At 45.2% G+C, this 22661-nt stretch overlaps 1 protein-coding gene across 1 annotated transcript in view; it reads left to right on the top strand.

The window, feature by feature from the left end:
- The window catches only part of dvl2 (dishevelled segment polarity protein 2), a 28438-nt gene extending 7159 nt beyond the window's left edge, over nucleotides 1–21279 (top strand). The window contains exons 2-15 of the mRNA XM_021322659.2: nucleotides 5519–5588; nucleotides 7998–8152; nucleotides 12785–12894; nucleotides 13128–13257; nucleotides 14565–14655; nucleotides 14751–14820; nucleotides 14908–15047; nucleotides 15146–15222; nucleotides 15300–15367; nucleotides 15455–15589; nucleotides 15928–16059; nucleotides 17973–18149; nucleotides 18250–18474; nucleotides 19828–21279. Of these exons, the coding sequence (XP_021178334.2) occupies nucleotides 5519–5588; nucleotides 7998–8152; nucleotides 12785–12894; nucleotides 13128–13257; nucleotides 14565–14655; nucleotides 14751–14820; nucleotides 14908–15047; nucleotides 15146–15222; nucleotides 15300–15367; nucleotides 15455–15589; nucleotides 15928–16059; nucleotides 17973–18149; nucleotides 18250–18474; nucleotides 19828–20387 (2140 nt within the window). The 3' untranslated portion in view covers nucleotides 20388–21279. The remainder of the gene's footprint in view (nucleotides 1–5518; nucleotides 5589–7997; nucleotides 8153–12784; nucleotides 12895–13127; nucleotides 13258–14564; nucleotides 14656–14750; nucleotides 14821–14907; nucleotides 15048–15145; nucleotides 15223–15299; nucleotides 15368–15454; nucleotides 15590–15927; nucleotides 16060–17972; nucleotides 18150–18249; nucleotides 18475–19827) is intronic.
- Nucleotides 21280–22661: the final 1382 nt, after the last annotated feature.

Raw genomic sequence — 22661 nt, 5'->3', positions numbered from 1 at the left:
AATGCTTTACATTTATTGCTCATGCTTCTCATCAAAAACTTATTTTATTGAATTTCACTGTTTAGATTAACAGTTTAAAACACTTTCTGTATTTTTTCACTTTTTTATTTTTTGTTACTGGGAAATTTTCAGTCGATTTTCTAGGCGTCACTAGACATGTTTGTGCAAATCAAAACCTGCTGGAAAAACTAGAGTACATCTTTTTTTTTATAAACCGAACTATGGTGCCTGATAATCTTTTAGTCTTTTTCTTGTATGTCAAACGTTACCTAAAAGCACAGAAGGTAGCGGGTCAAATGGGAGTATCGCGGGTCCATAATGCAGAACAGAGCGTTGCAGCTTCCTACAAATCGGAGCGATTTTTAAATAAATGACGTTCAGAAAAGCCAGGTTCTCTCCACGTTCCTCGTTAGAGCTCCACTCAGGGCCTGCCGGCACGTGGATTTATTTACCTGTGCTGATGGCCTTTTGGATTCATAGTCATACTTACCGTTTATTTTATTTTACATATTCGGTGCTTTTGGGGCAAATGATAAGTAGCCATAAAAAGGCTGAGATCTCACACAGTTGAGGCTAAAATAAATTGGCAGATTTAGAGTTATAATTCATTTCATTCAGCCAATAAAGTGGTTTCTGATGGACGAGTCAGACGTCACTCAAAGATAATAAAACGTGTTTTTAAAAAATGACACTGAGCAGAATTATTAAGCATTTTTGTTGGCATCAGTTTTAAGACACATTTTCCAACCCAAAGCTGTATAAAGCCGATTACTTATTGGCTTTAAGCGTTTGGCGGCCAAAGTCCTTTTGGTCAGGCAGCTTTCTGGCAGACAAAAACGGGTCAAAGAGATTTTAGAGCTTCATCGCAGAAACATAAAAACGTTGAGTTGAAAAATTGTCGACAGGGTCACAAGAAACGTGTCGAGGTTTTCAAAAGAAGCAAATCGCCGGGCCATTTTCCTCTTATCTTAAAGCTGTTGCCCTCACATATTCCCGTAGCTATGCTTGGATGTTCCTTTCTATCCTAATAACAACTAAAAGCTTACTGATGTCTCTGAAGTTTGACTTTTTGCTCCAATACTTAAAGGCAACCAGGCATCAGATCTTCTGCTCCATGAAACCCGCGTTGATGCTCAGTATTGCTCCTATATGCACCTTTAATATATGTGCATTGAACTAAATGGGTCGTTTTCAATGGACATGTATGTGGGTGAAACAGCCAATCCAATGTTTTTTAATATTAACATCACTTTTTTTCTCTCTCGATCCACAGTATATATGTGGACGCACTGTAAATACCTCATGCACCATTTCCTTCTTTTTGATTATTAAGCTGACGTGACAAGTGAATTTCTCCACTGTGAGATCAATAAAGTCTATCTTATAATACTATATAATTATTATGGGGTTGGGGGCATTACTTCTACTTTAATACTTTTAGTAGTTTTATGTCTGCTACTTTTCTACTCTCACTTGAGTAAAAGGTTTGAGTTCTACTTCTACAGAAGTATTTTAAACCCTAGTTTCTATACGTGTACTTGAGGGATGTGAATACTTTTGGCACCTCTGCTCCAAAGACGCGTCTTACTCGGCCGGGTAACAAACGTCAGAGTCAGGAGGAAAAAAAACGTCCGTTTACTTCTCAGCGTCTCCGTCTGAACCCGGATGGAAAAACGTCCAACAGGACTCAGTCAGCTGTCCAGTGGAAGAAGCCCCGCCCCCACAGACCCAGGAGAGGGCCGCGTAACGGGGTGTGTTTTCGTTTGGCCTGGTACGGAGCCAGCTGTCGGCCGGAGCCGTGTGGGTGGGCGGGGTGGAGAGATCAGGCCAGAACCGGTGGGATCACAGCCATTTGACGGGGGGGGGGGCTTAAAGTTAGGGGTTCTTCTCTTCATGTGGGGATCAGGGAGCTGGTTTAGTAGGATTCATTATTAGAAAACCGCTGCTGAGTGTGAGGAATGTAACGGCTGCAGGGGAGCGGAGGAACGGCGGCGCAGAGGGGAGCTCGATGCTTTAAAGGCCGGAACGAGACCTGGTTATTAAGAACAGGTTCTAATGTTATCGTCTGACGTGTCCCCGCCGTTTTCACCCGTCTGCTTGGAGGGAGGGAGGGAGGAGGAACGAGGACCAGGATCCCGGTCTACTGTGTGTGGAGAAGGCCTGAGAAGTTTAATAAATGAAAGAAACGTTCGCTCACCGGCGGCCACAGCAGTCTGGCTTTATGCTGAACCAGCGCCCCGGCAGCTGCTTAACCCCGCGCAGCGCCGCAGAGTCCCAAACAAAGAATCATAGGCGGGTTGTGTCCCAGCGAGGGAAGTTCCCAAATGAAGCCCCGGCGTTTTCTCTCTGCAAAGAAAGCTGGCTTTAGAGGTGGAGGGGCCGCCGGTGCTCGGCCCCGTCTTTTAAACCCATGTCAGCCGTTTGATGGTTAATTGCAGGCAGATTTTTTATTTATTTTTTTTAGCCATAAAGAATTAGAAGGCTTATGAAGTTGTTCAGGTTGCACAATCTCCAAAGAGAGACGGCAAAAACATTCAAATCCTGCGTGGTTATTTCTCTAACCGCGGATCTGCTTTGTGCTGATGTCTCCTGACTGATGCGACCCCGTTTTAGAGGCTGAACCAACGAGCTCTGAGCTCTGAGCGCTCTGAGCCGCGTGAACGCTGGCGCCCGGTCGCTGCCAAACGTCCAGCGGTCAGACGTAGGGGTGGACGATATAGAAAAAAAACATATCAATAAAATAGAAATCATATTGCATCGATATCGATAATCAGCAGATTCAAAACATATATTATAAGTGCAGCCCTGGCCATTTTATGCCGTTGCTTAGCGACCTGTGTTTAGATACAGGAGACACAATCACTGAATTCAAACTCAATCCTTAATTCAACCAAGTCTTTACCAAAACTGCAAGTTTAAAAAGAAAGAAAAAAGAACGAGTGCTGTCTGAAGGGGGCGTGTGTGATTAGTTGGGAGGATTTAATGACTGTAATATTAATCTACATGGCTAGAATGTAAAACTGTTCTTCTATTGAACTTTTTATTTACCCTTTTTTTCCTATCATCAATATACGACAAGATAAGATAGTCTTTATTGATCTCACATTGGAGAAATTCACATGTCACATTGGTTCAGTAGTCAGTAGAGGAGTCGAATAGGACGAGGTGCATCTAATATATACAGTGTGTCCTCATTATACCATGGATCAAAAGGAGTAGGTAAGAAAAAGCAAAAAAAAAAAAAAAACAATACGTCTATTGGTCGATATATATTGATATTGAATTATCGTCCAGCGGTCAGTCGCCACCGCTTGGTGCTGGGGAAAGAACAGAAGCGACGTGTCAAACCGAAACAGCAGCCTGCTTCATCTGTTCGAGAACACTTTGGATGAACAGAGGTGGGGGATCTGTCAGTAGCCGTGTGGTGGGAACAACCCTCTGTCCACGGCTCCGACCGGCCGTCTGCCTCCTCTGCTGTGTGCAGCCCCACACATCCTCCATCAGAAATAGACCCTAGGCGTATTTTTAGCTCAGCACCAGGCTGGCCGCTGCGACCCGTCCGCCTCCATGAGGCCGGCTCGCATTGTTCAGCGCGGCCTCCGTCAGGTCCAGCGTTTTAAATGCAATGCTTGTGTCCAGGCTGACACATCTGGGGAAAAAAACCCCACGGTGACCCGGGGGAACGTAAAACGACCAGATCGTGCGTTGGGCCAAGAAAACGAGGTGGATCTGGTGCCTCTGGAGAAGCATTGTTCTCGTTGATGCCGGTAGTTGCTGACGCTGAGACAAGCTAGTTGAGGTCATTAAAACAACCGTATAATTTTATTTTACATTTATTTAGGCCGATCTCGGTGAGATGTGGGGTTACATTTTTAAGAGAGACCTGAACAAATCTCATCGACTCTCTGAGTGTTGGGTCCCCTGATCAGGAGGCGACGGCTTAGGTCAGCGGTGTCCTAACTTTTCACTACATGGGCCAAAATCGTCACGTCAAAGGAGCTCGAGGGCCAAAAAAATTAATACACTTTTATTTTTAAACCAAAAAATGTGTTAATTTTTTACCTGCTCTACAAAATATGATAATATTAAATGAATAAATTAGATTCTCTGTAGGAAATAAATGTGTAAAGGTTAAAATAATTTGCCACATTAAAAGATGGTCGTCCAGTTCGCTAATTATTTTGAATCATTTAATTAGACTGTTTAACAATAACCAACTTTTTTGGTCTAGCAACATTATTTGGGTCAGTTGTTCTGGCTGTAATTGGTCAGTTTTAATAACTGAATTCAAAGCAGATTTCGATGCACCAAAGTCTGCGTTTGAGTAATTAAATGTCATTGGATAGACGTTACTATGAAATTAAAGAGCACGTTAAAAGTGTGTTTATTAAAAGATGAAAACTTTGTGTTGGACTTAACATTCTCAGTTGTAAGATTTGAACTTTTCTGTAATCATTTTGCACCTAATTAAAAACTATAATCTTCCATCTGCATCAGCCGCCTGTGCTGGTGGACCAAATGGCCCCTGGGCCGCACTTTGGACACGGCTGGTTTGGCTCCTGGAAGCCTGAACGGCTCCAGGAGCCAAACCGGCAGGAGGGAAGGCCGCCGAGGCGTGGAGGAAGCTCCTGGTGGAGGTCCGGCGCTGCGTTCAGACCGAGCGCCATTTGAGCGTCCAAAAGGTGTTCAGCGCTCTGAGCAAGGTGTGGACAGAGTGGCCGTTAGGAGAGGCTGCCCTGTGCTTCCCTCAAACGGCGGAAATATTTACAGAGACGGGCGCAAACAGAGACGACGAGTTTGTCCTCCATTGTCCACTTCCCTGCTTTTCATGGTCCTTCCGTCCCGGCTCGTAGCACTGCAAAAAATGGATCTAAAAATAAGTAAAATGTTCTTAAAGTTAGTGTATTTATCCTTGATTTGAGTAGGTAAATAAGATTATCTGCCAACGGAATGAGTATTTTGACCCCTAAAATAAGATAAATAGACATCCTGCACTTAAAATAAGAACAATTCATCTCCATCATCTTATTTCAAGTGCAAAAATCTTATTTCATTGGCAAATCATCTTATTTACCTGCTCAAATCAAGGACAAATACACTCATTTTAAGAACATTTTACTTACTTCTAGTTCTGTATTTGCAGTGAGCGGGGTCTCTGATTGGCTGACGCTCTGCATCCAGCTGCAAAGGTTCAGATTTTCTAGCGTTTGCCGCTTCGGACGCCTGAAATCTCAAAACGCGCCGCTGGACCTCTCGCCGCTCCTAGAGGCGCTCCGCCGTAGACTTGGCATACATCAAACTCCTCAAAAAAAAAATCACACAACCCAATATAGTTGTGCAAGTGGTCATACCCTGAGGAGGGTCTTGCCTTTTAACGCACGTCATCTTTATGAGGGTTTTGTTCTACAACTTTAAACGGTTTGTTGTAGAAACAATTAGTTCATGAGACAAGTTTTCTGTTTCAGATGCATCATGCCAGGCTTCCTAATCCTTCTCTCTGCTTCTTTTCTCTTTTCAGGGTGGTGAAGGAGGAGATTTCCGACGAGAGCGCCAAGTTGCCTTGTTTTAACGGCAGAGTGGTGTCGTGGGTAAGAAGTTACGAACTTGCTCTATAATTTCAATGTATTAATCGATATCCAGCCTTTTCCCTTTCATTTTAAAACGAGTCAACATTCACTTTTCTTTTCCCAGTGTGTGTTTGAGCGCAGCTCTTTTATACTGATGACGGTTTTAAAGGCCGTGAAATGGCAGCAAAATCTGATTAGTTCAGTAACTTTGCGTCGCATGATGCAACATTAAAGACGATCCAGACTTGCTTTTAGGTACGCGGGTAGATGAGAAACATCTCTGAACTCATCTCCATGAAGAAAAGCTGAACCTGAATCATCCACAAGGTTGAGCCGGTTTATAGAGGAACGGGCAAAACCAGCAAATGGGTGAAACGGATTAGCAGCAGGCTAACATATCCTGGTTGTTTAACCATGCAGTGCTATTATTCTAACATATCGCTAGATTTCTCATTTAACATTAACATTAGAAGGATATTTTACACAATAAAAGCGCTATAGGAGCTCAGCCTAAATAAGACTGCAGCTGCTCTGCCTTAAAGGTTTTCTTCATTATATCAGAAGCCTCTCCGCTTGATTCAGAATCCTGTCTCTGCATCTGATGTGGCTAAGATCTATATTTTATTTATCACCCTTAACGCACAAATGGGCCGATGAATCCACGGAGGCACAGACGGAAACATTGACAGATCCAGTGATGGATGGATGGATGGTTGGATGGATTCATGCAAGGTTGGAGGGATGATTCAAAGTTGTGTGGATGAATGGATTTGTCGGATGGATGGATGGATGGATGGATGGATTCAAAGTTGGATGAATCCATGGTTGGTTGGCTGGCCAGACACGTCCAAAGTGCGTTGGGTTGGTCCAGGGTTGGTCAGATGGTTTCAAGGATGGATGCGTCAAAGGTTGGATGGATGGGTCCAAATCCACACAAGTGTGACTTTAGGGTTCTATGAAGTTAACTTATTCTGAATTGAATAAACCCAGGTGAATATAAACACATATCATGATCGGATTAATTGATTACCTGCCAGTATGAATGATACAATCCAATCTGTTTTTTTTTTTTTTTTTCATCCAAATACATTTCAATTCGATTATTGAAGTTTGCGCATTTAAACAAATCTATTGAGACAAATTCCCATCAAATGTAAAATGTCTCCATTTCTGCCAGGATCCTTCAGTGTTTCTGGACTAAATCAGTGTTTTTAGCATCTTGGGTAACTGAGGGGTGAGTCGGTAGATCAGATCCGTCTGCAGCTTTGGTTCATTTCCACGCCCAGTCATCGCTGCAGGGCCACAGCTCATGATCATTTGGACAGTGGATCGAGTGATTGGATAAAAAAAAAAAAAAAAGATAAAATTGGCCCATTCTAGAGATACTCATTTAACTACTTGAGCTTATTTTATGTGTACTAATAGAAATACACGATAAAGAAAAGGCAAACAAATAACTCACACCCATGTTGCACTCTTCCTGTTCTTTAATGCACAGAGTTTGGTGCAGCAACTCTTGCTAATTAAATTAACCAATTGGTGGAGTAGATAGGATTAACCCATAAAATGCTATTTTCAAGAGATCTGCATTGATTTTTGTTTACCGTCCTTCCCCACAAGGCGCTTGCCAAACGTTTCTGTCATGGTTGAGTGATGCTTTAGCGGAGCTTCGCGCTGCAGAGCCTGCCAACAATTACAGTGAAGTGATTTGCCAAGAAGCGTTGTAATACTTTCCTGTTCAGCCCCAGCTGTTTCACCCCCACCCTGCAGCCTGGACCTGAATAAAAGACACAACGTTGGGACTTGGCCTAGAAAAGCAGGTCTGAGGCCGAAGCATCTGTTGGTTTCATAGGATTGAGGTGAAGAGAGAGAGAAAAAAAAATGCATTAAAGGAGAACAAAGCCTGGAGAGCGGAGGAGCTGATATGTGATCTGCAGGCGGAGACCGGAGCAGGACATGTCCACATGTCCCGATCAACCCCGTTTGGAGCAATTATTTACAGCAAAGGGTTTATTACGTCTAGGGTGGACATTGGTGACACGAAATATTGAGAAATGTGTTTCTAGACCGCGCCGAGACCGTAAACTTTTGATCGTCGCCTTTTTTCAGTCTCAGGCCCTTCCTGTGCGCTGCGTAACCTGACGCCGCGCGGCTTTGCTCCTAATTGTCGGCGTTTGTGTGCGCGGCCGGTTTCGCCGCATAATGAAGGGAGACAGGTTAAGTGTAGGATAGCGTTACAGTTTGCCCTTGAGACATGCGTCTGAAAGGAGGCGAGTGTTTCTGTGTCAGAGTAATTGACACGGTAGCCGTTTCCCCCTCCTCTCACCTCTCCGCTCCTTCAGATTTTCTCAACGTCTCCTCTTTAGGCCCGCTCACATTTTGTCTTTACCTCAGGTTTATTCTTCTGCTCTCTCTCCTTTATTTTCTTAGCTGGTGTCTTCAGAGGCTCCGGCCGCAGAGCCTCCCGTTGCAGTGGTCCCCCCTGTGGAAACCATCTCCCAGCCCTCACCGCCTCCGCCGCCCCTGCCACCCCCACCTGCAGAGAGGACCGGGGGCATCGGGGACTCCAGACCACCCTCCTTCCAGTAAGCAGAGCACAGTTGCACTCGTTTGCTCGGCAGTAAACGCTCTGAGACACAACATGGACGCCGATCATAACTGGTTTCCAGACCTCGTGCTGAAACTTTTCCCCTTTCAGCGTCTCATGCTCTCTGTATCAGGTTCCTGTATGAATCCTGCAGATATTGTGTAGCAGCTCCTACCTACAGCCAGTAGGAATGAGCTCATGTGTTGTTGTCTGGAGTATTAATGATCTTAATGCTTTCATTAGGACTAAACATCTTGAACATAACTCTACATGGGGCCCACGGCATTTTAGTTTCCTCTCCATTCACCACCGTTGCCTCGTCTCTTGGTTTTCTACAAAAACAAAAACTTAAGTTTTTTTCACTGTTCAAACCAAGATGCAGCTTTCTGCTCAGTTATCATCAACTCTGCGCGAAAGAGCTTTTAACTAGATGATCTTTTGTGGCAGTAGCAAACTCTCTGTTTAAAAAAAAAAAAATCATAAAAATATAATCTTGCGGCGGGATTCAAGTCGACAAGACAAATCACTCGTGCAGTGGCCATTTTTAGCCCAATATTTCTTTAAAAATAATTTTTTTTTTTTTTTTAACATTTATGCCCGGACTTCCAGTTTCCCTGAGATAATAATTTGTAACACAGGCTAATTTTTCTAAGCCACTCTTAAAAGTAGGAAAGACAAAAAAAAAAAACATGCTAGTCAGGAAAAGCAAACCGTTTCAGAGCAATAATGAAAAAGTAGATTTTGTGACCAAACAGCACTGCAAAAAGGGAACTAAAAGTAAGTAAAATGTCCTTAAAATTAGTCTATATGTCCTTGATTTCAGCAGGTGAATAAGATTATTTGTCAACGGAATAAAATTTTCACACTTAAAATAGGCACACCTCATCTCCATTATCTTATGTAAAGTGCAGTTTCTCTAATTCTCTTATTTTAGGGATCAGAACACTTATTCCATTGAGCAGATCATCTTATTTACCTGCTCAAATCAAGGCTAAACACACTAATTTCAAGAAAGTTTAACTTCCTTTAGATCCCTTCTTGCAGGGAGTAAGGAGCATGGTGAGGGGATGAAAGTCTGCAGAGCTCAATGTTTGGAGAACTGCAGCTAACAAGTCTTCATATCAACCATTAGCCAGTTTTTTTGGGATGGTGGAAGGAGCTTGGATGCCAGCAAAACAAACCTTTTTTATCCCATCATCTCAAAACCCGACAATGTGAGGTTTGCTAAACTCAATGTGGACTTTAACTGAGACCATGGGCTTCAGCGAGATCGGACTAAAGCCTGGTTTATGCTTGACGCATCTGCAAAGTTCGTGCGGCCATATTGGATAATTTTGGCTACCACACCCATCAGTGCACCTAGGAAAAGATCTACAAACCTGCAAGGAAAAGATGGCAGGTGAGCAAGAGCTGCTTCCTGGACAGAAATCGCCCTAACTCTTAGAAGAAAGTAAGAGGCTTAAATGCTGAAAACACTACTCTACTACTCTTAAATATAAATGGTCGCAGTGCGCTTGGCGTAGGAGTGCAACACTGCCCTCTAGAGTCTAGGAGAATAGTGCTACCTCAGAGGAAAAGCATTAATACTGCAGACGTGTACATGCATCAAAAACCTGCCTTAAGGTTAAACTTTTGGATTTATAGTAGAACAAATGGTGAATACATGTGGAAGAGCATCTCAAGGCCATTGTTTAAGTATGATGGAGGATCGATGATGCTGTGGACCAAAACATTTGGCCCGATGAAGACAGACAAAGACCTTTTTGAGCGTCCGTCTCAGTGGTCTCAATATGTTTGTAATAAAAGGTTTTGAACATTTTCAGTGAGCGATTATGTTCCTGCAATAAACGCCATTTATTTTAAGACTGTCTTTATCAGGGCAGTGCTGATAAATGTGTCTGGAGGTGTGTATAAAAGAGCTGAAAAAAAAAACACTTCCCTCCGTTCTGGAGTCATTTAAAAACGGAGAATCGCCGTTGAATGTTTCTCTCTAATAAGAAGTTGACGAGGGAATCGGATGAGCCGCTTTGTGTTTGTACGTTTCTGGGGCCTTTTCATCCTGAAAGCCGACGGCGGGGAGGAATCTTGAAAAATGTAAATATGTTTCAGCTCCACCGACCGGGTTGAAACCGTAAAATCCGTTGCCTCATAAAAAAACATGTTTGTTGCTCCTGAGCCTCGAGACCTGAGCAGCCGTAGCCCCGATAACGCCGAGCTCAAAGCGACCCAGAATCCAGCGGCAGGTAAACAGAAACAGATTTGCTCCCGCGTCTCTGACATTCAGCCAGTCACATGATCGGAGCTTTAGAGGGCGAACGCACCTTTAAAAGGGAAGAGAAAGCAGTCACCGAACGATGCACCGCCGCTTAAACTGAGAGACGAACTGCAGCAGAGAAGGAAAACTGAGATGTAAAAAGCCTCACAAGCTGCTGCAAAGGTTTTTTGTTAGTGTCGCTCTGCAGGAATAAAACATTTTTACCTTTGAAGCCTAGTGTTTAGCTGTGATGTTGAAACAAGCAAGGATGCAACGTGACAACGAGGCTTTCTCCCATCGCTTGCTCTCCAGTTTTTCCCCGTGTCGGCGGGACAAACGCTGCTCCGGGTCTACCCGGCACAAATCAGCCGTCCCTGAAACCAGCGCTGAAAAGAAGCCGTCGTTGTTTATCGGACTTAGCAGCATTTATGCTCCTGACCCTAAAGCTGGGGACTTGCTGGATTATTAGGAAAATATGTACCAAAGCTGTACTTAACATCTTTGTCGTCGACTCTACGCAGCTAAAGCGTTGCGGAGTCGACTATAAAATGCGAGTAGTAGTAATAATAATAATAATAATAATAATAATATGAGCAAATATTTCAAGTTTGGACAGAATCGGCTGGAAGAAGCTCAACTTGGAAGATCTGTAAAACATCTCAAACCTCTGTGGGCCCAACATGTTTGTACCTCGCTATCAGAAATGTTTATTTCCACGTGTGTGTGTGTGTGTGTTCGTATCTCCTGGACTGTGCGTCTTGTGCAGCGCTGTGGGGCCTCTCTCAGTGAACGTGTCGCTGCAGAGTGCATAAAACCCGGCGCCGTTGGCTGTTATGTACACCCACTGAAAGTCTCATCGCGCTGCAGCCGTAGGCTTTCATTTAATCCAGATTTGACACGATAAACCAGCTCAAAGTTGATGCATAGTTGTAAAGTGGAAGAAAGATTACACGTGGTTTTCAACATCTTACTATAAATGAGTTTCATGCATGTTTATTCAGTGTCCTTTACTCTGATGCCGTAATCGGAGGAGCAGTCGGCGAGACCTGTGGAGTCTCTGGAGGAGCTGCAGAGATCCACAGCTCAGGTGGGAGAAACAGTTGACAGTCTTCGCTACGAGCCCTGTAGGGGAGACGGATTTTATTTAAGGGTGACGACCGGCGCGTCCAGTGGGTTTTCCAACCTTGTTACTGGAACGCCGGTAAGTCGGGGTCACGTCTTTCCCAGGTCAGAGTTGGTCCCTCTGGAGGAGGGATCCTGGAGGTCCGGTGTCCTGCAGCTTTTAGACGTGTCCCTGGTCCAACACACCTGAGTCGGATAATCGGGTCTTTGGCAGGACTCTGGAGAAGGTGGCTCCATGCGAATAACCCTATAGAGTTAAGACTCTTTTGCCAAAACGGAGTAGAAGTGCTGTCTGACTAGTGCAGTCAGTAAGGAAGGAGGTAGGAAAAGTAGCATGAATGCTTCCTCCCATGACCCGCAATGTTCTTAAGGCATCCCACAATCCTTTGCATGACATGACCTATCAGCACAGCCCCCTCAGAGAAGAGATTGTGCACTGTGTAGTTAATTTCCAGAAGGCCGTAGGCCCGGCCTCCCATCATCCGTGTGCGTCTCCGTCACGTAAAGACGTCGCGGCTAAAGGCTGTCCGACATGGGCGCAGCAGTCCGGAGCTCCTTTCCTCCCCACCATAGAGTTCTGACTGAGGACCCTGTTCTGAAGGAAGGGGACGGGAACAATGGAGTAATGTGAAATCAGAGGCCGCTTTGGGGAGGAAACGGTATTTACTGACGCAATAAAGACTGTACGACGGGATTAAAGATCCCACCAGGCGAAGTGGGAGATGATGGCTCCTTCCTCGCACCATGATGGCGTTACCCGGCCGGGTCTAACATTCAGCACAGCGTCTGCCTTTGTGCCGCTGCTGGGTTTCGTCTCCGTCACGACAGAAGACGGCGCTCGCAGTCGGTGAGTCGACGGATCTCCCGTCAGGCGATCCTCTCGTGAGAGTCGAGCCACGGGAGACGGGACGCTCGGGTTTCAGACTGCTCCTGGACTCTTTGTGGCGTGATGAGATCATATCAGATGTTGGTGTCAGGAGGGGGGAACCTCATTGAGGCGACTGGAAACTGGATCGTTCCCTGTAACTGAAAGCGGACCGTCGGCCGCTCTGTTCTACAGCGAGCTCGTAGTCGATGAAGACCGCTCCTCTGCTCGGACATTTGCGTCCCCTGTATTGGTTTTATTAGTGGGGCTCGTGGTGCCTACACGTAGAAACGTAAATAATGTACTGGAAGCAGCGCGGGAGCAGCAGCGGGCTTTATGATGACCACAGGAAGCCGCGCTTAAACAGATTCCTGCTTTTCCCTCCGCAGCCCCAATGCTACGGGCAGCGTGGAGACTCTGGACGAGCAGACGGAGACCGAGTCTGTGGTCTCCTTCAGGAGGGAGAGGCCCCGGCACAGAGACAACATGGACCAGCACGGTGAGAAAAACCGCACACCTCGGCGCTGGCAGAAAACAATCCGTTATCTCGGAGCTTCATCCAGACCTGGAACTCCCTCCCTCCCTGCGTCCGGCCTCCAAACATGGAGAGATACAATCAGCCCAATGTTCGCCCGTGGAATGTTTCCTCGCTCGGCGAAGGGAAACCGGGAGGGGGGGGGAACACGAGTCTTCATCTGGAATATTTTCCTCCTGTTTTCTGTTTGTTTTTAGGGCCCCGCATGAACGGCCAGAGCCGCCTGGAGCGCCACCTGGCCGGGTACGAGAGCTCCAGCACGGTGATGAGCAGCGAGCTGGAGACCACCAGCTTCTGTGACTCTGAGGATGACGACACCATGAGCAGGTGATGGCTGGTGGGGGTGGGTGTGGTGGAAAACGCTTAAAAAGAAGAGAGAGAAGGTGTGAGATAAACAAAGTCTGGATATGCATGAAAACATTTTCATCTTCTCCATGTTTGGTTTAGCTGAACATCAAAATCTGATTTTCAAAATAGAAATTACTCTAGAAAAGTGGAGTAGTTCTCAGACTGTAGTAAATAAATTCACTGGCTGTGATGCATATTTGTTTTTTTTTCTCTCTCTCTCTCTCTTGCGATAAAATAAATGCAATAAAGGAGGAAATAATGGTGCAGAAATTCTCATGTTTGTACTCCAGGTTCCATCATTTAGGAACAATAGTGTATAGTTGTACTTCACTGGTCCGTGATGGACGTTTTATGCTTGTTTCTGAGTTGATGAAAACATCATTAAGATGTTATTGCTGTGATTTAACGTTCTGTTGGGAAAAGATTATTAAACAGTTATTACATCAAAGACTTTGAAGTGGATGGAGGCGATATGGTCACATAATTATCTCTCCATATTTAGGGAAAATATTGCTAGTTAGAAAGGTAGGAAGAATTTAAATAACGGAAAATAAATTAGTTTAAGTTGACTTGTTACTGCCGTTTTAACTAAACGGCCTTAGAAAAAGGCATCTCAATCAGATCTTTATTTACTGATGAAACGGAAACAAAGGAGAACTTGAGCTCAATCACAGCCGCTTTAAGGCCCATTCATACCTCACGTAAAAGACGGATACGGATACGTGTGGAGTGTTTCATACGTTCTAACCGTGGATTTCGTCCGTACTTTGACATGAAAATTGGGAGCTTACGATTACGGACGAAACGGATCAATACGGAGCAATACTACCGGAAACGGTGGGGGCGCTATTGAGTTTGTAGTACAAAATGTCAACAAAATCACGAAGAAGGTTATAATTCTGGGCTTTAAACAATGACTGGATTCGAGGAACGACTTGCGGAGCTTGTCCGCAACTACCCACACATATATGATGTGTCGTGTCCGGGGCACAGGGACAAACAAAAAGTTTACTTACGGAGCAAATACAACAAAATCACGTCTTGGACCGTCGTCGTGTTTGATCAATGACGAATCATTGGCGCCCAGCACTGCCACCTAGAGGAAATATTGGTTATTGCGCACCTCAACGGACGGAGGTATGAAGGAGTCAACGGATAGAACGTACGGACAGAAATACGGACGTGTAGGCCAAACGTAGGGTATGAATGGACCTTTAGTTGGCCTGGTCGGAGCGGAGCGAGGAGAGGAGAGGAGCTCACCTCTCCGCTGATGTGTGAACTTGCAGGTTCAGCAGCGCCACAGAACAGAGCACCGCCTCCAGGCTTCTGAAACGACACCGCCGGCGGAGGAAACAGCGCCCCCCGCGGCTGGAGAGGGTAGCGCAAACACCTCCGCGCGACGGCTTGATTTCTCCCATAGGGTTTGAGCTGCTGCCTAAGTTTGCCTCACGTTTCACGGATTTGTCCCTCAGGCCTCGTCCTTCAGCAGCGTGACGGACTCCACCATGTCCCTGAACATCATCACCGTCACTCTCAACATGGGTCTGTCCTCAGCTAAACCGCTGATTTAATAGATCGGTATTTTAGCGCGTTTTCTAACGCCCCGCTGTGATTCCTTCAACGACGCAGAGAAGTACAACTTCCTGGGCATCAGCATCGTGGGCCAGAGCAACGAGAGAGGGGACGGCGGCATCTACATCGGCTCCATCATGAAGGGCGGCGCTGTGGCTGCAGACGGACGCATCGAACCCGGGGACATGCTGCTGCAGGTGCGGAGATAAAGAAGCACGAATGCCGTTTAAAACGTCTGCGTCTGAAGAAGGCAGACGCAGAGTAAATAGATCCGTCTGTTTCGTTGCTCGTCCAGGTCAACGACATCAACTTCGAGAACATGAGCAACGACGACGCCGTGCGAGTTCTCAGAGAGATCGTGCACAAGCCAGGGTGAGTGGGCGGTTCAGCCATGATGGGTGGGGCTCTGCCCGTGACGGGAGCTGATGGCTGCTTTTTGTGTCCCACAGACCCATCATCCTCACGGTGGCCAAGTGCTGGGACCCCTCCCCTCAGGGCTACTTCACGCTGCCCCGCAGTAAGTACCCCGCCCCCCCCACGGCACATCCTCCGGCTGACGAAGGCTGCAGCCGCTCAGCTCCTCCTCCTCCTCCTCCTCCTGCAGATGAGCCGATCCGACCCATCGACCCCGCGGCGTGGGTCAGTCACTCCGTGGCCATGACCGGGGCTTACCCTCCCTTCCCGGGCAGCTCCTCCCTCAGCACCATCACCTCCTCCTCCTCCGTCACCGAGACTGAGCGTGAGTCCGCTTTTCTGCCGTTTAGGTTTCCCTCCATCAGCCAGTTTCCCGGCTCTCAGTGTCTCTCTAGCTGCTGCTGTGTGATGAGTGATACCTGCAGCCAGGCTCTGATCTCCTTCAGGCGGCGCTGCATCCCTTCTCCGTTCTGATCTGATTGAGTCTGAGTGGGTCTCCCTGATCATAACGGCAAACTTTAACGCATTTTACCGGGATTTCCTGTGATACTAGAAGGAAAATTGTGTTAAGGATACAAACACGACGTGTCAAACGAGTAAAGTGGTTCTGATTGGTCTCGTCAGGCTTTGTTTGCTCACTGCTGCTTCTGTGCTCTCCTCCAGGTTTCGACGACTTTAACTTGTCGCTGCACTCCGACATGGCGTCGGTGGCTAAGGCCATGGCCTCGCCGGAGTCTGGGCTGGAGGTCAGGGATCGCATGTGGCTCAAAATCACCATCCCCAATGCTTTCCTGGGTAAGAGATGAAAAAAACAGAAAACAGAAAACAACTTCAGGGGAAAAAACCTAACTGCGGGCCTCATGGGGCGTTACAGGGCAGCCATTATGTTGCCAGGATTAAAACCGTGTGACCGGAGGGAGGGAGGGAGACATCCCAGGCCTACAAACGGAAAAGCCTGTTCTGACTGGAAACATGTGCCAAATTAGAGTCACCTGCAAGCAACTATCACCCAGACTGCGTGTTTGCTCAGTCGCTGCTTTTCTTCTTTTTTGATTCAGTGTTGGGATCGGTAATCAGATCGTTTGATCTGTCCTGCAGCGTAGCGACCTTTAAGATGGTTTGTTTTTATGAAACTGCTGAACTCTGGGGCCACTCAGCTTTATTTAGGGGTTGTGACATTACTAAACGTTATAAAATTAAGTTTAATAAAGACATCAGACAGATGCTTTCAGCTTAAGAATTAGTTTAAAAAAATAATTTAAAACTATCCCTGCCTTAATAACTTAACTTTCTGGGTATTTTAACATTGTCTGTAATGTTATTGATGTATCCCTTTCTTTTGATTCATCTCAGTTTTTTTTCTTTTCTTTCTAAGCATCATTAGGGTAATTCTGATAAGAAGTTTTAATCACTCATGGACATTCATTATATCTTACACGTTTTTGGTGCTAAATGATGAATTTAAACAATTTTTCTGCTGGGCTAAACTGCTTTATACCACCTTTTTTGTGTGTGGGGGGTTTAAATTTATTGTGCAGCTCAAAATTATACATTTAAACATACGCTTGAATTAATGTTGGGCTAAAGATTCATTAGTGCACACTTGTTTTTGGCTTAGTTTCTAGAGTTGATTTCAGTTTGTTGGCTTCTGGTACCGAGCTGGAAGGGCTGAGGTTGGCTTTAGGGACGCGATCGTGTAAAATCCACTTTTTTTTTTTTTTTTTTTTTAGCCTTTTGCACGTGGAGTCTCTAGGAGAGCAGAAAAGTTAAATGAAGTCTCTCCAGGAGCTGCATAGATTTCTTTATATTCTGTTTGGTCCATATTTTTCAATCGGTTCAGTTTTCTCTGTTCTCTATAAGGTTTTTTGAACAGTTACGTCACAGTTTGCTACAGAGCAGCTAAACCAGGACATGGACTCTCGGCTACCAAATGTTATAAATATGCCATTTTTTTTATTTCTCGCTGTGGTTTATTTATTTATTTATTTTTTGTAGTCCAAGCTGAAGGACTAGTAGTCCGAAACTAGAAGTGTGTCAGTCAAAATGTTTGCTTGTTTGTTACACCGTCCCCCAGCATACTAGAAAGATGGCTGATTGGGATCTGGAGGAGATCCTTCAGACGTGGCTCAGAACAGGAGCACAGAGAGGCTTAGGGGCAACAGTAACGAGGAATTCAGCCCAAAGCAACGCAGTTCTACTATATATAGACCACAACCGAGTCTTTTGAACCGTCACTTTCACATAAAACACAATTGGTTGGAGTCTCAGGGTCGAGCCCGTCACAAACTGGAAGTAGCATGTCCTTTTTCGGGACTGTGGTGGTGCTCACCTGAAGAAACGCCTGCTGCAAATTTCAAGTGCAATAGGAATGTGCAGCTGCACCAGTTCTGTAGTCAAAGAGTGGACAGGAAGTATGTTTGAAGGAACCATGGGGAAGGTTTTAAACCAAAGAACGATGTACCTTCAGACACGGTGGTGGCAGCATCATGCAGTGGGGCCGATCACTCAGATTAGTAGTAGTAAGTCGCAGCTACAGCTAGGTGGTTCAAACCTGGGTAGTACTGGGTGTCCAGCAGGACGAGGGTCCCTGTGCCGGTTGTGGAGGGGACAAAGCAGGCTGATGCCAACCTGCTGAACAGTCAGCATTTTATTTTCCGGCTGCCGCTGAGAATCCGCCGCTCTCTCTCTCTCTCTCCTCCCGTCTTCAGGCTCGGATGTGGTGGAGTGGCTCTTCCACCACATCGAGGGATTCCAGGACCGCCGGGAGGCCAGGAAGTACGCCAGCAACCTTCTGAAGGCCGGCTTCATCCGACACACCGTCAACAAGATCACCTTCTCCGAGCAGTGCTACTACGTGTTTGGAGACCTGAGCGACTGTGAGAACTGTGAGTCGCTGAAAAAGGCCGAATCCAGCCTGCTGAGACAGGATCGTCACATGAAGCGGCTGCGTAATAAAACCTCTGTGTCCTCTTCCTTTCCCGCCAGACATGGCCAATCTGTCGCTGAACGACAACGACGGCTCCAGCGGCGCCTCGGATCAGGACACCCTGGCGCCCCTGCCGCTCCCTGGCGCCTCCCCCTGGCCAATGATGCACACCTTCCCCTATCAGCCCTACGCGGCGCACCCCTACTCCAGCCAGCCGCCCCCCTACCACGAACTCAGCAGCTATAGCTACGCTCCGGGCAGCACGGGCAGCCAGCACAGCGAAGGTGAGCCGATTACTCAAACATCAGGAGGAGGAGGTCATTAGCCTTCCATGTTTCTGCTCCATCTTTAAACAGAGACAGCCCAGAAATACACGTTGCTTTGAGCACAAAGAGCGATCGTCAGGGAAAACCATCTTTTTCTTAGCACAGAAAGTAACGGTTTGAAGAATCTTTGCCTCTTTCAGTGTTTTAGACTAGGGCTGAACGATTTTGGAAAATAATCTAATTGCGATTTTTTTTTTTTCTATTCCTAATATTGCGATTTAATGTGATTTTTTTTTTTTTTTTTCCCCTAGTTTAATTTATCATGTCTTTTTAAACATATACAAACAACAAATCATTTTGTTTCCTCGCCATGTGGATTAGTTGCTAAAACACCCGCAGCATCTAAACTCGGAGCAGTAATGATTGCGTTCTGCCTACAATATATTTCAACCAAAATTGCAATTTTGACTTTTCTCTGCATTAACCACAAGCAACAAAAATGGCGTCTAAATAAAGACGTTTGTAAACAAGGACTATTTAAAACAAGAACTTTTAATGTTTCTATTAATCAGAATATTGTTCAAGAGAACAGCTTTTAGTTGATTTGGACATCATTACTTGTTGAACATAAAGTGCAACCAACAAGCAAGTCTATGTATTAAACTGATTGACCTGTACTTAATGCTATGTATGATTATATAAACTCTAAAACAAGTAATAAAATTAGATTATCTCACTGCTGCAACCCTCTTCCCTTCCATGTGGAGGCAAACCCACTTTAAACATTTTACCAACACCTAAAGGACGTGTCTAATTCCCTGATTGTTACATAGCCAAAAATTGCAGACTCTGCGATTTGGAAATTGCGATTTTTAAAATCGCGATTATATTGAAAATGCGATTAATTGTTCAGCCCTAGTTTAGACGTTAAAAAACATATTTCTATAAGAAATATTCAGCAGCTGTGGTCGAGAAGGGCAAATAAAGTGTTTGAGTAGACGTTTCTATTGTGACAAGAAATCCCATAGAAATAATCTTCTTAACCAAATTCACAGTAGTTCTGATTTTTCTGACATTTAAATTGTTTTACATTACTTTTGGAGTTACTTTGAATTTCTAGAAGCTTTTAATAATGTTTTTAGTGATTTTTCATATTCAAACAACAGACATCCCATTCAAAATATACAGAACAAAAGAGTAGGACTCAAAATTCAGATTCAAAATAGGAAATAAAACGCTGCCAGACCTTGAAGTATCTCTTAGTATTGCCCTGTAGGGTAAATAAGATGTTCTAGAAGCTTTTAATCAGGAATGCATGACCTCCTGTCAACGGCCTCATTTTGCTCATTTCTTGACCTTTCCTCCGTCCAGGGAGCCGGAGCAGCGGCTCAACGAGGAGCGAGGGCGAGCGGCGGCGCAGCAGCAACAAGGGCCCCGGCAGCACCGTGGGCGGAGGGGAGAAGTCCCCCTCAGGAGACGGCGGCGGCGGCGGCGCCGAGTCGCGCTCCGGCAGCGGCAGCGAATCCGAGTACTCCACCCGCGGGAGCCTGAGGCGCGGCCACGGCTCCTCGGCGCCCAGCGAGCACAGCCACGCCTCCTCGCAGCGCTCCCACCACCACCGGATGCCGCAGCCGCCCCACATGTCGCCGTACCCGCCGGGCATCCTGCCCTACAACCCCATGATGCTGATGATGGTGCCCCAGCACCCGCACCCGGCCATGGCCGCCCACGCCCTCCAGCACCCGCAGCAGCTGTCGGCGGCCCCCATGCACCAGGCGCTGGCCCCGCCTCCTTCCTCCACCCCCGGGGGACCTCCCGGGGCCCCTCCCACCCGCGACCTGGGCTCCGTGCCCCCCGAGCTGACCGCGTCCCGTCAGTCGTTCCACCTGGCCATGGGCAACCCCAGCGAGTTCTTCGTGGACGTCATGTAGTCCGTTCGGTGTCGCGTAACGGTGCCTTTTGAGCTCACATGTGCCCGTCGGGGTAGGGGCCGTTTGTTACAAATTGGGTAAAACAGGGTTTTAAAATGGCAAAGAAAATAAAAAAGCAGGCCGATACGGATCATGGTCCGATCACGTGTGCCAAGAAGTTTAGTTCCTCCCCACAAAGATCCGCCGCAGAAGCAGCTTTAACGCTTCTTCCTCCATGTTTTTGAGCCGGGCAGAGCGGCTCCGTAGGATCAGCTCTGCCCTCCCCGCAGAAACCCAGTTTACCGCTAGGGGGCGCTAGGTACACCACGTGCTGGAGGAAGGATCCAGACCTGCACGGTATGTTTTGATCACAGCGCCAGCTTGACGAGTGCCTTACTGTTGTTTTAGAGACGTTATCAAACACTCCCGGTACGTAAAACCATGTCGTTCCACGTTGTCTGACAATGAACTTCTCTGTGTGTGTGTGTGTTGTGTATATAAACATATCTAGAGCTCCTATGTAAAGCGTTACGCGCTAATGTGAAAGGAAAAGGTCCAAACATGTCAGCAGGGACTCAAGATATTATCTCTTGACCTGAAAGGTACCATGATGTTCTGGAGATGACGTCATAACGGCGGTACCTTCTGATTACATTCAGTGTATGTCTTTTTAATGTGATACAGCTCCTCATCCTTATTTTTACGTTAGTGACTCACAATATTCACCAGTTTTGTCTTTTTTCTTTTTTTTTTTTTTATGCGTGACTTTATAAATCATGTATAATCCAAATATTAAAGGTGCTAAATGAAGAGTGAACATCACAGAAAGAATGACATGGACAGTGTGGCGCTGTTTGGTTTCATGACACCACCTTTGTTTGTGCCTTTCAGAATAAATTTGATACTCGCTCACTGTCTGTTTTTACATTTATTCGTATTTATATTTTCTGGCTCTGGAACGTGGCTAAAACCACGTCAACAGTTACACACGCTGACATTAAATCAGACGAAGCTTTTCCCGTTTACAGTCAGGATTACTGGATATATTTCTATTTGCTAAATGTCAGAATAAAAGAGAGATTGGATTGAATTATGCATAATACTTGCCATTTTAACCATTTGGAAAAGCCCATATCAGCTTTAGGTTGATTAACCAGTCCTGTGGTCACATTTAACAAGTTTTCTGAAAAGGGATCCCTTATTATTCTGACATTTAGCAAATAGGGATAATTTTGGTATGCCTAAAAACAAAAGTTTCAAGTTAGATTTTTTTTTTCTCTTTCTCCACATTTTCAACTGTACTTAGGTTGGTCGGACTAGACGTAACGGCAAGTGTTGGTTTAGCTTTCTACCTACCAGTAAGAACTGTTATGAGAAAAAGTTTTTTTTTTTAATACAATGACGCATATAATTTAGTTTTCAAAAATTTGAGCACCCACGGAAAGTCTTGGTCTAATTGATATTGAAGTTTTTTTTTTTTTAACAATATAGAGAAGTTCAAGAAATATAAACAGTAAAAACAAAGGATGGACACTAGAGTATACTCTAACAAGTTTTCTGAAAAGTGATCCCTTATTATTCTGACATTTAGTTCAAGAAATATAAACAGTAAAAACAGAGGATGGACAATAGAGTATACTCTCTAAGACAGGCGTGTCCAAAGTGTGGCCCGGGGGCCATCTGCGGACCCCCTTAATTGCAAGAAAGATTTGGCCGACCAGCACAAGTGGCTGGTGCAGATGGAAGGTTTTTATTTATACTTAGGGCAAAATTATTACAGAAGAGTTCAAATCTTACATTTGAATATTGGGTAGAACACAAAATTTTAACTTGATCTATGCACTAAAATCTGATTGTAATTTATTAAAATTGGCTAAATATATATAGTTGAACATATTTAAAATTATATTTTGTTATTTGGTTATATAATTTTTTTTTTTTTACATGTTTTTGTGGCCCTGCAGTGCTTTTGACTTGACGATTTTCGCCCGGAAGCTGAAAGGTTTGGACAACCCTGCTCTAAGTTTGACTCGATCTGGGACTTCACGTCAATTAAATTCTTAGCGGGACCCTGGTGGATTTACTTTATGCCAAAATATTATTGATTGTTTTAGTCTTGAAAGGAACAAGAGTTCCCAAATGTGGTTATCAGAATGTGTGTACAGAAAAGTTTAATCATACTAAATCTCTACATCCATGTAAGCGAAATGATAAATTATTGGGGAGGTTTAAAACTTCAACTTAACGTTTATATCTAACAATTATACCATTATTTATACGTATTGTGTGTTTTAT

This window comes from Fundulus heteroclitus, chromosome 14 (assembly GCF_011125445.2).
Source record: "Fundulus heteroclitus isolate FHET01 chromosome 14, MU-UCD_Fhet_4.1, whole genome shotgun sequence".
Lineage (NCBI taxonomy): Eukaryota > Metazoa > Chordata > Actinopteri > Cyprinodontiformes > Fundulidae > Fundulus > Fundulus heteroclitus.
This window is presented reverse-complemented; position numbering and strand designations above follow the sequence as displayed.